At 37.6% G+C, this 18,389-nt stretch overlaps 1 protein-coding gene across 6 annotated transcripts in view; it reads left to right on the plus strand.

The window, feature by feature from the left end:
* The window catches only part of AP2B1 (adaptor related protein complex 2 subunit beta 1), a 187,653-nt gene that overhangs the window by 95,048 nt on the left and 74,216 nt on the right, over positions 1-18,389 (plus strand). For 3 of the 6 annotated variants that reach the window (XM_058283174.2, XM_058283177.1, XM_058283176.2), the window contains exons 15-17: positions 10,072-10,113; positions 10,976-11,122; positions 13,403-13,548. In XM_058283174.2, coding sequence (XP_058139157.1) covers positions 10,072-10,113; positions 10,976-11,122; positions 13,403-13,548 — 335 coding nt within the window. The remainder of the gene's footprint in view (positions 1-10,071; positions 10,114-10,975; positions 11,123-13,402; positions 13,549-18,389) is intronic. The other 3 variants (XM_058283178.2, XM_058283180.2, XM_058283179.2) reach the window with 1 other exon arrangement.

The following is an 18,389-nucleotide window of genomic DNA, read 5'->3' on the forward strand; positions in this document are numbered from 1 at the left end:
TTTGCTACACAGCAGAGTACAGTAGAATATAGAAGTCTACTGAGACTGGCTGAGACTGCCACCTTATTCTATAGACATGTTTTTAACTGTTTAGAAAATGATTTTACCAGGAATTTAACATGTCTAATATACTTCTGCACTTGATCCAAAATAGAAAACATAACATTATAATTATTAAGCATATATTTAGTACAGGATAAAAATACAGCACTTAATATTAACTAATGTATTACTTAATGCATAAGGATTCAGAGTCACAATTATTAGTTTTGAGTTTCAGGTTTGTAATACTTTACATGTTATCTCTCCATGAGAGCAGGCCATAATGCCAATTGTGTTTAGGTTTCACTTACAGTATCCTGGTATCATGGCTCCACTTAGCATATTCTTCAACGCAGTGAGCAAGTCGCAGCATCCTTGATCTTAGAGAGAATTTCCAGTATTCTACTAGCCTGGTGCATAGTGCTCTCTGGCACTATGGAACAGTGCCAGTCTGGAGGCGATATCCATTGTACACTTGGCTGTACCGAGTCATTATTGGCTGCTGCGGGAGCTTGAAACTGCAACGTAGTTTCCATCGACTTCAGGAGCAGAACCGGAGGCTGATATAGCAAATATTTTTAATTGAGGGGTCAGTGACCAGCCTAGCCAATAACTCACACGGAGAGGCCACCTGTAATGTATTCAAGGCCTAGTTTGAATGCACAAGAGTTTGACAATGTTAAAGTTTATTCCTTGTTTTTATATATATTTTAAACAACTTAATGCAACACATATATCAAATGACTGTTCACTTACACAATTTTACTATGAAGATAACAGTAGGTACTTTAGTAATAGAAGAAAAATTTATTTCTCATTGTTAAAATGAAAACAGAAGATTTCCAATAGAATCAAGATAACTTTTTATTACCGTTTACTTAAATATGTACTTTGCGGTGGCCTTCAGACAGGTTTTATTATCATTAAGTTATTTCTGCTACCAATACCAATCTAAGTTTTAGTTAACAATGACTTCTAGAACTAGAACTATTTAAACATTTTCAGTTTGGCAGATGTTTTACAACCTCCTTATAATTGACTGTAACTACATTGACTAGACACCTCATGTTTAATTAAACTTATTAAATTACAATTACCAAAGAAATTTACTCTATTTATTTAAGAGAGCATATCTACAATCTTTTTCCTTTAACCTAATTTCACCAATGTGAACTTACAATTTTCATTACTCTAAAGATTTTGTATATATAATGTTAATTTAGTTTATAAATTAACTATGGGAGATTACACTCAAGTTAAATAAAATTGAAACTATAATAGTTTATGCAAGGAATGTTCTTTTTTCCTTACAGGAAGCTAAAAACTTCTTTAAGTTATGAAAATTAATAATTTAAAAGCATACTGACTACCAGGTTTTAAAACACATTACACAATTACTTAATTTGTTTAATCATAACCCAGGAAAGATCCATAGTTTTTATGGACTTTTCTTTACTTACTGAAATTTGTTAATAGAGCCACTAATTACCTTTATTTTGTTGGAAAGAAATCTTCTGGAAGTAAATAAGGCTCACCAGATTGTGGAGGAGAAAATAATTTATTCTCAATCTTGCAAGAAGGGGCACAGAGCCAGATATGGCTGGCACCCGGAACAAAGAAAAATGACACAATTTATACCCCTAAGCCTAGCACACAATCTTTTCCTCTGTTTTTCCATAGATTGGATACTTCAGAAGTTAAAGCTTATCTGAGATCTAACTTTCCTGCGCAAAAGTTTGTCATTTAACTGCTTCTTCTATCTCACATTCCAACCATTTTAGTTTTTACCTGTTCCCCTTTGTTAAATAAGGAATAGAATTTAGTGCTGAAATGGCACCGACCTAGCTTCTTCTTGGGCAACCTTTCACTGCCCGTAGGACTGGCCTGAGCTGGTTGGTCTCCTCCACTGCTGTCCAACCCGGGAGTGGGAGACTGAGGCAGCAGGCCACCAGGTTACACCAATCAACATTTTTCTTACGTGAAAATTAGCCTAATCTTTGTTTTTTTACATTTTATGGCTGACAAAAGGTTTAAACTGGGAAATTACCAGGCAAACTGATTCTTAATTCCCTAGCCTAGTAGATAGGTTTAATCTGCTACACCTAATCTTGCCTTTAAAGCTCTTGCAAAGAGGAGGCCCTTTCCCAATTGTTTCTATAATCAGATTTCTATGACTTTTTCATCCTGCTTAGTTTAATTTGGGCTTTAAGAATATTTATTTACATATATAACTGCAGATTTAATTAACAATTTGCATAGAGCTCTTTTAAGAATTTTCATTTGTTAATTTGATATTATTATCCTGATGTATGAAGACATACACTGAGCAAATGGGCAGACACAAAGAGTTAGACACAGAAACAAAACTCATTGATATTACTTATAATTTGCATTATTTTATATACTGTTTAGCTTAATTTGGGGTCCTGAAATATGTAGTACTTATAACTGCATATTTAACCTCAACAATTTGAGCAAATAGGCAGACATGAATAGTTTGACACAACAACATAACTTTAATTACTTTAAACTTCTAATTCTTACAAAACAAGTGTGACTGCAAAACATTTCAAAGACTCCTGAAACTCTTCTTAATTTGCACTATGACTGCAGTTTTATACTATGACTATGCAGTTTTACACAAAAATTTTCTTTCTTAATGGATTGTAACCAAAATGTTCTCAATGCTTTAGCACTATTTTTTTTTTTGTTTGTTTCAGAACTTTATATTTTACTTTGAATTTAGCAGAATTTTGGATAAGCAACAAGATTAATTTTATATATATTTACTGAGGCTATTTGAAGCCTCAGGGAGACAGACTGGTTTCTCTCATGAAGTGCCACTCTTAGGAACACTGACCATCAAGGCAGGAGACTTCTCCCCCTCCACCCCCCTTTTTGATTTTAGAGATAATAAAACTCCAGTGGTCATTTAACCTTATTCCATCAGGCAGCAATTTATTTAGTTTACACTTGAATTCATGAGAGAAAAGGTTACTAATACTAGGACAGGAGACAGTGATGTCCTTGCTCTTGTCTGGCCTGTAGGGGCAGAAGCTATTATGAAATAACCATAGGCAAAGGCAAGAGGTGAGGTTAGGCTTGAAGTAACCATAAACAAAGGAAAGATTAGTTTAGAATTTACACTTAAATAATAGTTTCAGGCTAAATTCACTCAGTTATAATTTCAGTTATTATCTTTCCACTCTTTCATAATATAAATGCATTTATAAATGATTTTAACTCTTAGTTACAGTTTTTATTAGTTTTTTTAAAACCTGTTAATTTTATAACACTTTTAAACACCTTTCATTTGACTTATAACATATTACATAAACTTAACCATTACTTTACTTTTTCCTTTAAAGTAAAAGAATAAATCTCTTGCAGTTAGTTTGAAATAAAAAGCTACTTTTCAGGATTTGATTTCTAGAACATAAATGTTCCTTTAAAAGAGGTAAGACTCTTCTTCAAACACTGAGGAAATGATGAGGTTAAAGCACAAGAAACTATTTTGATAAAAGATTTTCTTTGTATATTGATCTTACTCAGTTTTAATCATAAAAATTTTCCTTCCACAAACCTTCTACACTTTCAGTATTCATTTAGGTTTTGTCCCACACTCTACTCTTTCCAATAATCAATCATTTTATCTTAGGACAAAATCATCTTCTGTTTCCTTAACAATAAAAACACACTCCATATATCCCACATATTAAGTTACCAGGCAAACTTCTTACAACATACAATTGCCATTAATACTAAACAAGCTTGTTAAAATAATGAACATTTCTTCACTTTAAATACTTAGTAGCATGTAATACCAGAAACAGTTTTTTTGGAAGCAAGTTGGCAGGGGAGACTGGCTACGCAATACGTTTGTTATAAAATTGCCTTTTATTATTATTATCTATTCAGTTTTTGTTAAATAATGACTTTCTGCAATTAGCCATTTAAATACCTTAATTTAAACAATGCTTTGTAAAACTTTTATAATTATTTATACCCTTAAGACAAATTTTACCTTCACAGAACACATTTTCTTACTTAAAGTTACTACAATACCTTCTAAGAACCTGGGCAGAATGCAAAGATATTTTGGCTTTGACACCCTAGGGAGGGAACTTTACTGCATTTATTCTGATTCTGCTTTTTACCCCCTTCGTGGCAGTCGGGTGCACAACAATCAAACAGGAATGCAGCTTATGAATAGAAGGTGTGGACTCACTGGAAAGAGGCAAGCTGCTCCCCCCTTTCCAGCTTTCAGGCCAAAATGGGCAGACAGAACCTACTCAAATTCAGCAACTCTCCAGGGGACCCAGCCACCCTGACTGGGGCAGCCCCAACAAACTTGGGTGCATGGCGCGGACACAGATGGCCTCCAAGCCCCGGCAAAGGGCCAGACCAGAGACAAGACAGCAGAGCATGCACAAACATCTAGACTCCACAAACATCCAGACTCCTCAGTTTTGCCCCATAATCATTTCACCACCTTGCTAATGGCAAGGGAGGGCTCCAGCTCAGCTGTAATTCTACTTTACATAAGGACACAACTCCAACACTAGCATTGAGCTGACACAGACAGAAGCACAAAGATCACTAATCTGACCCACAAGTTTATATATATTTTCACCATGGCTGCCCCCACAGCCATCACAAACCTCAGAACACTTAACATTTGGTATAAAGCGAATTTATTCACAGTTTAGCACCATAACAAAAGATTTCAGCTAGACTTTTTCCACTGTTTAAACTTTACACCCAGACCAAGCTCCACCAGAAAAGCCAATCCATTTTCCTGTAACCAAGTGTTTTTTTTTTTTTTTTTAAATCTAGACCAATTTCCAGGACTTGAACCTATAAATTGCCCTTTTTATTAAAATCAAGACTCCACTCCTTTAGTGGATATAAGACTAGTACCAGATTCTAACATGCAGTTAGACAAACCCAAAACACCAGTGCTTTTTCCCGGTTTTTCTCCAGGACATTAGGATTTGAACCTATAAACAGCCCTTCCTATTAAAATCAAGACTCCACTCCTTCAGTGGATATAAGACTAGTACCAGATTCTAACATGCAGTTAGACAAACCCAAAACACCAGGGCTTTTCCCCAGTTTTTCTCCTTTTCCCAAGCCTAGAGAGAACGGCTTCCCCCCAATTTTCTGGGGCTACTAGGGTTCTCTTGGGAGGTGATCAGCCTCCCCTTCCTAGCAATTAAAGCTAGGGCCTTCCAGACTGTGCTCACCCGGGGAGTCTTACCTTCTTCCATGTTCGGAGTTCTTTTTCGTTCCCAGAATCTTTCTCTTCAGACCTTCCATTGCCCTCGATTTTTGTCGGGAAGATTCTGGTGGAGCCCACATCTTTTCTGGATTAAATTTAATCCAGGGGCGCCCAGATTTGGGGTTCACCCTAGTCCTCCCAGCTTCCTCAGGGATTTGGAAGGGGCAGCAAAATGCTACCGTCTCTGGCCTTCGTTTGTTGTCCCTTCGTGGTCATCAAAAATGTTGTAGAATTTGAGAGAAGTTCAATTACTTGAGTATAGAGAGGCCAGGACTCAGGAATGATTTTGAGAAGGAAAAATGGTTTATTGACGGACGGCCGGACTCGGGAACTTTCTGTTTGAATCCCAAGCCCCGAAAAAGATTTTTTAGTCCCTTTTATACAGAGAGAAAAGGCCAAATCGTCCTTTTGTTTCAGTTCTCAGTAGGCTTGAATTAGCATATATTTCCACATCTTAGTAAGCTTTTAGCATGGACCTCAGGCATTCGATAAGCTTTTAGCATATTTCCTTTGCATTTCCCTTGAATACTTAAAGTTTATAGACCTTGCATTGTTAAACTGTCTCCTGCTCACCAAGGGCAGGACTGCAACCTTTCATCATCCCGCACCCACAAGTCACAGTTTAGGTTATCTCTGAAGAGACAAAGAGCCTGCCACCCATAGCCCACATCAATTGAGTATCAACCAGATCCGTAAAGAATTCCATCTCTTTCGAGCTTGGGTTGTAAGCTTTGTCAGAAGCAGGAGGGTAGTTGTGGGGGGGAGGAGGCATGAGCCTATCAAAATCATAAAACCAGCTCAAAACATCTAGATAAATAAGGCATTTTGCAGAGTCCCTTCCATGTTTTTCGTTTGCCTTTCCTCCTCTTCCTTAGAAAGGGTTTTCTTTTTCTTTCTGGTTTCCTTTTTATTTAGGAGTAAGAGCCAAAGCCATTTCCAAACAGATGACTCTTCTCTGACTCCAAATAATAGTTAATTCTTTAGGGCAGTGGTTTTCAACTTTGTATGTTAGAATCACCTGGGGGATAGATATTTTCAAAATTCAAATGGCCAGGCTCACCCCGGAGCAATTAAAAATCCCTGTTTCTAAGCCGGAAAAACCCTGCTGAAACCCTGGCCACAAGGTTGCATTTGGAACTCTTTCCAGGGTCAAGGAGAGGCCTTGGATAACTCCAAACAAGCCTCCCACATTGGGCCCCTGAGAGCTAATAGGCAGCTAATCAGAGCAGCAAACAACTGGGGTCCCTTCCCAACACTAGGAAAGGGAAGGAGGAAAAAGACCTTAAAAAGGTCTAACCTGGAGTCCCACATGCACATCTTACCCTGCAGCATGCCTGCACCCATGTCTGGGGTTGCATTCTGTTTTTCTTTTCTTGTTTCTTAATAAACTCTTTACTCCCTTGCCTACCCTAAAAAAAAAAAAAAAAAAAAAAAAAATCCCTGTTTCTGGGGTGAGACTCAGGTATCAGTGTTTTTAAATCCAACTCCCCCCACCCACCCGTGATTGACTCTATTGTGTATCTAAGGTTGAAAACCATAGTTGATGGAACATGATTGAAGTAATTATCAATTCTTTTAGGAAATTCTAACTCTTGGTCTAGGAAACCTCCAGGTTTTTATGAAGGAGAAATGGAAAATGAAAGGCATCCCATAACCAGGCTTTTTACACATATCTACTACTGTGCTCCCACCTATTTGGACTACTCATTCTTTCCGATATTGCTTTTATTTCCTTTGTTTATGCTATTTGAGAAATGCCTCCCACTCTCATTTTTGCTCTTAATTCTCACCCGTTTGGCTCACACACTACCATTTTTATCAAGCTTCTCTTCATTATCCTTCTGCCAGAAAGAGGCTCTCCAGAGATCTTAGAACTTCCGTTTCTTGCTTTTGGTATATCTGTATGGTTGTGTGTTCATGTTCTGTTTTTCTTGACAGTTTACAAATCATGGGTCTTATTAAATCATGGGTCTTATTTATCTATATGGTCCCCTCAGTGTCTGGCATCTACGTTCCCCATAGTATGTTGTATCCACTAAACATTATGTATATGTTTGAATATAGAAGTTTCATATTTTTCATGTCATGCTGCAGATGTGTGCTATTATAGAGGTGGGGAGAAAGCAGATGTGTAACATGGTTTTTTTTTTATCTGTTTTCACACTTTTCCAATATGAAAATTCGTGGTTATGATGACCTTTTTGTCTAAACCTGTGATTTTCGTGCCATATCCAACCACTAAGTAGTTTTCAGGAGCCAGATATAGAAATATTGGCTCTTTGTGGTTTGCAGTGCTCTATAGTTCAGTATAATGCATGCTTGTTAAATGCCAGTTAGGACGCACCAGCCCCCGTTTTTTTCTGTCACAGTGGAAACAAATTTTTGTCATAGATCTTGCTACTTTTCATTATAGATTGTTTTTTAGTTTTTGATAGCCCCACTTTATATACTGTTATCTATTCATTGGGAAGATAAATACAGTTGATTTTCGTTATTCATGGTAGTTACGTTTTACAGAGTTGTCTTTGACCACTGAATTAGTGAATATTGAGCCTTTGCTCCTAGGGCAGAGGTTCTTAACCTTTTTTGTCCCACGGACCTCTTTGCCAATCAGGTGAAAACCACAGACCCCTTCGAATGTAGCAACAGATAATTTTATGACACTCAATGTTGGCATGTCTAAATTAAATTTTACAATTATTCAAAATTACATTTTACAGCTTTCCCATTATTTTAATACCTGGTAACCTAATACAGTTCAACATCTGTTCAAACAGTCATTTTCAGCAAACATTTAGAAATTTGAGTTTTCCCATGGCATCATAAAACCATCTCCACCATCCTTACCAACCTTTTTGCAGGCAGTTATCCACTGTACTGAGAACATGCTACATCAAAATAAAAATCATACTAAGTCCACACTGTACTGTGTATTATTTACTAAATATATCACACCAACACCAACACATCCCCACAAAGATGTTTATTTGAATTTGTAGTTCAAGCTTCTGGTGTCTGTGGCCCCCTGGTTAAGAATCCCTGTCCTAGGCAAAATATAGGGTGAGGTTCCTGCTAGTCTCTAGTCACAGTTTCATCAACCAATCAATACATAACTTTGTATTGTATGCATTTCTGTTTAGAGACACTGTATTTGATATGTATATTGTTGATTTACTAACATTGAACTCATGGCGAATAGCACTATAACTCATGCCTTATTGGAGCTTATCTAAGACATATTTTCTCTGTAAGGCACATCTTAAGTTTAGGAACACTAGACAGCACTTCAACACTATATTTGGGAGCCATTTTAAACAGCAAAATCACCAACAAAAAGTATAGAAGTCCTGAAAATGTGGCATTAAATATACCATGGAAATGAAACTTTTTTAGCTTATAAGAGCTGAAATAAGAAAGCAGCACTGTTGCCTTGTTTGACCTCAGCTGGGAGGTCCACATCGGGTGATTCAAAATTTTTACCACTCTTTACATATCTGTACATGTTAATGAATGAATGTGATAGTGCCATGAATATTAATTATGGGATTACAAATTTTAGCGAGTAGGCAAATCTGCAAACATGTAATCCGTAAATAATGAGGATTGACTGTAAATCCTTTCCCATATCCTGAAGACCCACTACAATTTTGTTTTATTCATGTAACCACAGCAGAAGGATTTCCAAATTTCTACCATTAAATGACAGACAACAAAAGAAACATTCTTTTGTAGAGTAGATAAGGCATTCGGTGATCCAAAGCAGAATTTTAGATGCATAGTATATGAGAACTAGGTAGAAAGCAATTGTGAGTGTAGCCCCTCTCACCACAAAAAAGGTTTTTTGTTTTATGTATAGGACAGGTGTATATGTGTGTGTTTTACATTTCTTGCATGCCTCCTATTTTCAGCTTTAGTTCTTTAATACTTTTGTCATGGAAGACTGACTTCAGGGTAAATTATAGTAGAACCCTGAGATAATAGACAAAGACCATGTGGAATTATATTCCTGTCAGTGAGCTAATTCATTAAGTCTAATTCTCTAAAACTTAGCATCGTTTAAAGTGGCCTACTCTAAATAAACCATACTGTTTCACCTTAGTAGTAGTAAATGTGAGAAAGATTTGAACCATTGCATGTCTTCCAAATACTTCCTCCCCTCGTAGGATATCTTTCTGTCCCAGCTCTTTTCTTCTTGGGAAAATTTTAAACTCTAAAAATCACTTTGTTCCACCTATAATTTTTGAAGCTTGAAATTTCAGCTTGATGTTGATTCGGTTTCCACTGTCTCAGTGGGACAGCAGGTTTTGTAGCTCAAAACACAGTTTAGTTTTTCTTTTCTCCTCCCCCCCCCCCTTAAATTTCCTTTAAAAGAAAAATATAAAGGATATTCAAAACATTATCACTTGAGTAAAGTTTCTTGTAACATGCAAGCTCTTTAAATACTTGTTTGGGTTTGTACCTGTATACACCAGTAGAAAGACTGGATCTGAAACATCTCTGAGATGTCCCAGCTCCATCTTCTTTCCAAGTGCTTTCCTCAAAACTCCCACGCACCATCAGTACTACCACTCAGTTCCCCTAGGACATAATTCTTTAAAATCCAGAATTTCTTTAGGCTTTGGGAGACAAGTTAAATAGCATGTTTTTCCAGCAACTGGTAGAACAATTACACAGATTCTATATGGGCATCTAGTACTTAGCTAAATGAACTCTACCTCTCTCTCCTCTCTCTCCTTTCTCTCTTTCAGCTTGGCAGTGACCTTGGCGGGGGCATTGGAGGAAGCCCGGCAGTAAGTGCCATCCTTTTTTTTCACCATGGGAAGTGCTGCCCTCTGTTTGATGCCTTTCCTATGCACACATTCTCAGACCAGCCACTGCTGCTATCTAGCATTGCATACTGAATTCTCTGTACTGGTATATGAAGATTAGAAAGTAGGATAGGTTTACTTGGAATCTTTGGGGTCATGCACCACTTGGTTTAGGGACATCTTTAGGGATTGGTGCTCTAGTTTCTACAGAGATCTTTGTCTTCCTGGCATTAAAGAGCTAAAGGAAATGGAACCTCCTATCTTGACTGGAGAATGCTCTTATTCCTTGCTGTCATCTAGAGAGAACTTGAGAGAGTCAGCTGGGTTGAGTATGAGGCTCTCCTAGTAAGTTAATTATTTTGAGGGGTGTGACTATCCATCCCCCCAGGAGAGCTTCCTACTAGTTAGTCCTGAATTGAGAATCTTAAGATTTGGCTGGACCCAAGTGGATATGAAACTCATGTCTAAGTTGAAAGTTTCTCCCTCTTCCTGTAGAAACAAACTCCCCCTTTGTTAGGGTATCTGTAGGCCTTTTGCACAGAATCATGGAAGCTAAAATTGGAAATAAAAAGACATACATTTGGATCATTGTGTCCTGTATCCTACTGAGTATTCTCTCTTGATAGAGCGTCTAAAGAGTGTGTGTATCTGTGAAGAGTGAAGACCTTTTTCAGTGATGGAAAAGTAACTGTGATGATTAAAACAACAGAGTGTACCAGTTTGACTCCTAAGAAGATTGTAATTATAGTGTTTTTCCCATTGATTTATCAATACTAAAATATGTAGCAGACTATTGATCTGTTCTACCTGATATTCCCCTCTACCTTTTTTTTTTTCCCTGCAGGTGGGACAGTCCTTCATCCCATCATCAGTGCCTGCAACCTTTGCTCCTTCACCTACTCCTGCTGTGGTCAGCAGTGGTCTGAATGACCTGTTTGAACTCTCCACAGGGATAGGAATGGCTCCTGGTGGATATGTGGCTCCTAAAGCTGTAAGTAAAGAGATAGTGTAGCAACACCTTCTTAATGATTAGGACTCAGAATTCTTAAGCTTCCAACAACATTAGTGTTCCCACCACTGGTAATAGATTCAAGGTTTGGTAAAGTATTGAGGAGGAAGAGGAAAGATGATTTCCAGTTTAGCAATAATTAGCACTATTGGCATCCTTGTTAGCCATTTTTATAATTAAACCTAAAATTATAAGTAATAAATAGTTTTATTGCTGAGCTTAGAAATACTGTTTAGTTTGTCAATACTTGAATTCAACCTAGTGAAAATCTGGTATACAGTGCCCAAATAGGGGAAAAATGACAATATAGAGAGGTAAAATTTTTACCTCTCATTCCTTCCATTCCCCTCTCTCCACTGGTATTACAAATGGATCTTAGAGTGTCATTGCTCAAATATGGTTTATATGGATTTTAGTGTAATTTTTTAGAATTCTGATTTAGGTTTCTGTCATAGGGGCTATTCTGGTCTAAACTTTGCTTGATATAGCTCAGATTGAAATTCAAAAAGGGAAGCTCTCCATGTAAATGAAGCTCTGTTAAGTTTTTGAGAATAGAGCCATCCTTATTTCTTCTTATACTAGGCTTCTTGCAGTCTTACTTTTCTGAGATGAGGATTAACATATCTTATTGCTTCCTGAATTCTCTGTCTGCTCATCTGATTCCTTATGGGGTATTTCTGCTTATGCGGTACTCCTGTCCTTTCCAGGAGCCATAGATGTGGGTCCACAGGCTATTGCGTTAAGTAATCAAAAATATGATTCCAAACTAAGCCATGATGTTTTGACACAATTCAAAACAAAGTTTACTTTGTTTTTTATTATCCTTAAAATGCTTCCAGTATATATCAGCAGGGAAAAGGCTACCAAGGAGTCTTAGTTAAAGGGACCTTGTTTTTGACTTTGCGTTGCTGTGCATTGAGCATTACAAAGCAAGTCCCTCACACTTTTTAATTGATTAGCAGGTTACCTAATGCTTAAAGTTTAGGAGCATAAAAGTAATACATACAAATGGCAGATATATACAAATGACAGATTTAAATACTACAGAAATATAAAGTAGAAAATTATCCATAGGTAGTCACTGTAAACTTTTTCATGTTTCCTTTCAGAAGAAAAAAAGATCATGTATGTCTTTGTATCCTTTAAAAATACAATGCCAATGGGATCGACTGTTTTGCACCTTTTTTTTTGTCCTTTACTACATTCTCTTGAATGGTTGTCCACAATATTGATATACTATAATTTATTTAATCATTCTTATAAAGATGGACGTAGACTATTCTCTTTACCCTCTCCCCAGTTTTGTTGTTGTTATTACAGTGTTACAATGAACATTCTTGTGTACGTTTATCCTGATAAATTTTTGGAAATGTATATGTAGGAAAGATTTGCAATTTGCTTGATCATTTAAGTATTTTAAAATAGAAATAACCACTAGTCCTCCAAAACAGGTAACATCAAATATCATTCCTGGCAACAGACTGTAAGAGTGCCAGGTTTCTCATGCTCTAATATTGGATATTAATTGACTCCTTGATTTTTGGACCCTCTAATAGATAAAAAGTGTTATCTCATTATTGTTTGGGGTTTTTTGTATGTTTTTGCGTGTGTGTTTTTGGCACAGATACAGGTCAGGCATAGCACAGGTTCTGAGGCAAGGGTTGGGTAACAAAAGAATTACAGATACTATATATTCAGATTATTTAAGCAACATCTGAGTGCTTACTCTTTACCAGAAATTATAGCAAGGCTTAACAATATTCATGAGACATGATTCTTGCCCTTACGGACATTACTGATAATGGTTTGGGTAGTAATGAAAACGTCTTCAAAGATTACAAATCATTTTTATTGGTAGATTCAGTTTCTTCCCTTTCAGGCCTTTTACCAAATTTACTTACAGAAAAACACATGGCTACTAACAAAAACATTAATACTCATTATTTTTCATTTCCTTGTATATATATTTGGTAGCAGTCCTGAAAAGCAATAAAATAACCATGTTGAACAGAGGATGCAGAAGAATCCAAAGTTACCCATAGATGTGTTTTTTTGATTTGTATAATTTGAGAATGATCTCAAAATTCAAAAAACAGATTTATTCAGAGTCTTTTGTATCTGACTTGTTATTTGCAGTGTGAAAATCACCATTTTGCCTATCGTAGTGAAATTCTTCATTTCACCTTTACTTATTAAAAAACAAATAGCAGGGAGACAAATTTTCCACTGGTTTCATTGGACTTTATACATACTGTGTTCCAGGTCTGGCTGCCTGCAGTAAAGGCTAAAGGCTTGGAGATTTCAGGAACATTCACTCACCGCCAAGGGCATATTTACATGGAAATGAACTTCACCAACAAAGCTCTGCAGCATATGACAGACTTTGCCATCCAGTTTAACAAGAATAGGTAAGAAATCTGAATCTTCAGCTTGATCCTGAGACAATAGTAAACATTGTATCCAACAAGAGAGTGTTCCCTCTAACAATGTGTAAAATTTCTCATGTTGGCTTATACTGAATGTAAAGTGAGCCTTGAGCTCTTGGAAATATATTCATTCGTCACTTCAACTGTGAAGACTTGAAGCAGATGAGGCTCAAGCAGTTGGGTGCCTGCCTACTACATGGAAGATCCCAGGTTTGGTTCCTAGTGCTTCCTAAATAAGAAAAGCAAAACAGCAAGCTTGCTGGCCTGGCAAGCTGATGCAGTGAGATGACGTGATGAAGAGACACAATGAGGAAACACAGTGAGAGATACAATAAGCAGGGAGCGGAGGTGGCTCAAGCGATTGGGCGGTCCTTCACACATGGGAGGTCCCGGGTTTGGTTTCCAATGCCTCCTAAATAGAAAATGAGCACACAACGAACAGACACAGAGAGCAGAAAGCAAGCACAAACAACTAGGGGTGGGGAGGTAAAAATAAAGAAATAAATCTGAAAAAAATAAAAAAAGTAGATTCAAGGGAGGGAGCGGGTGTAGCTGAGTGGTTGAGCATCTGCTTCTGTCATATAAGGTCCCAGGTTCAATCCCCAATACCTCCTAAAAACAAAACAGAAAAACAACAAGATAACTCAAGGGAATTTTGTTGGGAAACATCCATATGGAATGAGGAAACCAGAACTTAACAGTTTTATAAACTTATAATTGAAATTAATTAATTCATTCATACAACAAATAATTGTTTACCATGTGTGTGCCAGATGTATTTAGGTAATGGGGTTATAGTAGTGAACCACATAAAGTCCCTGTTTTCTTGATGCTCAGATTTTGACAGGAAAAAATCAATATATTTTGGTTGGTGTCAGAAATGTAGAAGAGAGTATACATGTTAACTGAATAATCACGTATAGACTGACAGTCTGCTTTTAGCAGTGAATTCTTTTCCCTTAATAAGGAAGAGAGAGCATGACATAGTAAAATGTTGATGCCTTATAGTTCTGCAACATCAGTGGTTTTTGAATTTTGTGGTTCAAGATACAGCTTGAATTTAATGACAGGTCCATTTGTTTGTAAATATGAGATATTCAGACTTGCTTATAACAAAAGTAGTACCTGGACTTATATAGCAAGTTTAATTAAATCTGTCAATGACAATTTGCATCAGTGTCTGACTTATTTCTTTTTTTTTTTTTTTACACGCTGATAACTTTATTTTTTTTTTTTAATATTTATTTATTATTATTTTTTTAAATTACATTAAAAAAAATATATGAGGTCCCATTCAACCCCACCGCCCCCGCCCCCCACTCCCCCCACAGCAACACTCTCTCCCATCATCGTGATACATCCATTGCACCTGGTAAGTTCATCTCTGAGCATCACTGCACCCCATAGTCAATGGTCCACATCATAGCCCAGACTCTCTCACGTTCCATCCAGTGGGCCCTGGGGGGATCTACAGTGTCCTGTAATTGAAGCACTATCCAGGACAACTCCAGGCGTCCCGAAAACGCCTCCACATCTCATCTCTTCCTCCCGTTCCCCACACCCAGCAGCCCCCATGGCTACCGTTCCCACACCCATTCCACATTTTCTCTGTGGACATTGGATTGGTTGTGTCCATTGCACACCTATGTCAAGTGAGGGCTTAGATTGCACATGGGTACTGGATGCACTCTTCCCGCTTCTAGTTGTAGACACTCTAGGCTCCATGTTGTGGTGGTTGACCTTCTTCAACTCCATGTTAGCTGAGTGGAGTAAGTCCAATAAGTCAAAGTGTAGGAGCTGAAGTCTGTTGAGGCTCTGGGCCTGGGTGTCATATTATCAGTCCAGAGATTCAAATCCCCTACATATATCTTAAACCCAGCACCAACTACAATTCCAATAAAGTAGCATGCAAGTCTTGTGAAAAGAGATCCCCTCTGAGTCCATTTCCATCACGCAGAAACACCAGCTCCAAAGAAGGGCCATCTGTCATGGCAGTGAACCCCTTCTGCCATGACCATAGAACCCGTGGGTCTCTTTATCCCTCAAAAGAACCAATACCTGGGGTTGTATCTACCTTATCTGTCTCTTAGACTCTGTTCAGTTGTACATAGGGGTATTCCTTCTGACAACCTCCAGACTCTTTTTTAGAGACTCACAGCCTTATAATCTCATTTCTCCTTTCCATTTCCCCCTTACATTAGGTCAAACCGCTTCCCGAAGTCATGTTATTATATGTAGACAGGTATATTCTGCTGTTCCGCATTGAATCTTTGATTCAAGGTCATTTTCTAGTTGCTTCTTCAGCTGGTATGTGGTAGTGATCCCTCGGTGCCAGGGAGGCTCATCCCCGGGTGTCATGTCCCACGCTGGGGGGAATGCATCACATCTACACGCTGAGTTTGGCTGTGAGAGTGGCCACATTTGAGTAACATGAAGGCTGTCAGGAGGAAACCCCCAGGCACAATGCTACTCTAGGCCTTGTTCTTATTGTAGGTGCATAGGCTCAAAAGTGTAGCCATTAGTATCAAGAGCCCACTGTTGGGCCCTCCTTCCTTCCTGGTTCTTGCCGTTGCACCTGGAGGATTGCCGCTGCTCTCCCAGGGCCCACAACAGTGACCCCCCGGCCAGGAGCCCAGTACCCCCCCAGCTGTTGTTTTTAATTGTTTGACTTATTTCTTATCATTTGGAAAAACATTTTCGTTTCCTGTGTGTGAAAGTTCAGCAAGTTAGAAATCAAGTAAGTATCTAGAAAGTCCATATTTCTTTCTGCCAAGACCAATTCTATTTCTAGTCACTTTGGGGGAGCTAGCCATGTTACAGGCCAAGGCTGTTGGGAAAATCTGTTCTAATGAAAGAATCTATATACCCTATATCATCTCTATTTGTCTTCGCTTTTTAAAAAAATGTTTTAAAAATAAAAAATTCTGACACTTAGGTTTATATTTTTGATCTGGTAGTTAGACTTATTCTTTTATAAAATACTCAGTCTCTGCTTTCTATGGATAGTCTACTGGTTTCCTAGTCTTTCTCTTCCACCTTCTTGTCATCCTACATCAATAGTGCTATCTTTCTTTGGACTTACCTTTTGTGCTCTTAAATATGCTTGAACTTGAACTACTTTGTCAGCTTTGATCCCCTGGCTATGACAGATAAGGCAGAGAACTTAATCTACTTTCCACCTATTTGTCCCTTTTCCTTGCAGTTTTATGAATTGTGTCATTTCTACAGTCATTCATCATTATCCTCTTCTTTGTTTTGTCTTGAATTTATGCTTACTGGTAGTTCTTTTATTTAGGTTTCCACAGTTACTTCTCAGATGTCTTTAAGTAGGTTCCTCAAAAAAGGTTTATGTGAATGATATTCTTTGAATTCTTACATGGTCAAAACTGTGGCCTTTATACTTAAAGATTTTTTACTTGAACTCCTAGTACCTCTTGCTCCAATGTCTTTTGTTTATTGATTATTGCTGTGGAAAAGTCATTTGTCTGCCTTATTTTCCCCCATATAAATAATTTGATCATTTTTCTAGCTGCCTGAATTTTTTTTTTTTTAAGATTTATTTTTATTTATTTAATTCTCCTCCCCTCCCCCAGTTGTCTGTTTTCTGTGTCTTTTTGCTGCGTCTTGTTTCTTTGTCCGCTTCTGTTGTCGTCAGCAGCACGGGAAGTGTGGGCGGCGCCATTCCTTGGCAGGCTGCTCCCTCCTTCGCGCTGGGCGGCTCCCCTTATGGGTGCACTCCTTGCGCGTGGGGCTCCCCTACGCGGGGGACACCCCTGTGTAGCACAGGCACTCCTTGCGCGCATCAGCACTGCGCATGGGCCAGCTCCACACGGGTCAAGGAGGCCTGGGGCTTGAACCGCAGACCTCCCATGTGGTAGATGGACGCCCTAACCACTGGGCCAAAGTCCGTTTTCCATGAATTTTTAAATTTTACTAGGTCATTCTCAGTTTTGACCATTCTTAGTCAGCTTTCCTTGGAATAATGTGTGCCTTTTCAATATGTAAATTGAAGTCTTTTATTTTAGGGACTTTTCAGGGCTTATATATTTAAACTTTTGTTCTGTTCCATTTTTAAAAATTTTCTTCTTTGGGGGTTCCAATTATACATTTATTGGTTCTTCTTAGATACACTATTTTTCTCCCTAATCTTTTTTATCTATAAATATATAGTGGTTAACTCTAAAGAGATAGTGACCTCTTTTTTTTTTTTTTTTACCATATCCACATCACTGTTATACAAAAAAAGATAGTAATTATTTAATTTCATCAAGTATTCCATCAGTGTTCAGATTTTTAGTTGTCTAATGTTTTTGTACTGCTTGATTTTTTAAAAAAATAGGGTCCCAACAATGTCTGTACTTTGCAAGTGTTGGTATCTTAAGCCTCTTTTAACCTAGTTATTTCTCTCTCTCTCTCTCTCCTCTTCAGATTTATTTGTAGTAGGAATTAAGTCTTTATAGTCTCTGGAGTTTCCCATAATCTGGATTTTGCTGATTGCATCTGTAAATTGGTGGCAGAGCTATAGGCTTGATCAGATTCAGTGTGATCTTCTGGCAAGAATTACTTCATGTGTCATCCCTTTATCCTTTTATTTCTGTTTTGTTTTATTTGCCTTTTCTCATTTCTGTTCCATGTCTCTCACTGTGTTTACTATGGTGTTTCTTCTCTAGTTCTTTATAGTTGGGTCTCTTTGTCACTTTAATTGTGCCCTTTATATAATTTCTTATAAACAATCACATACTATAGTCTGTTGTATCTGGTTTCTTTTCACTTAGCATAATGCTTTTGAAACACATGTATCAGTAGTTCACTCCATTTTATTG

Source organism: Dasypus novemcinctus, chromosome 21 (assembly GCF_030445035.2).
Source record: "Dasypus novemcinctus isolate mDasNov1 chromosome 21, mDasNov1.1.hap2, whole genome shotgun sequence".
NCBI classification, from domain to species: Eukaryota; Metazoa; Chordata; class Mammalia; order Cingulata; family Dasypodidae; genus Dasypus; species Dasypus novemcinctus.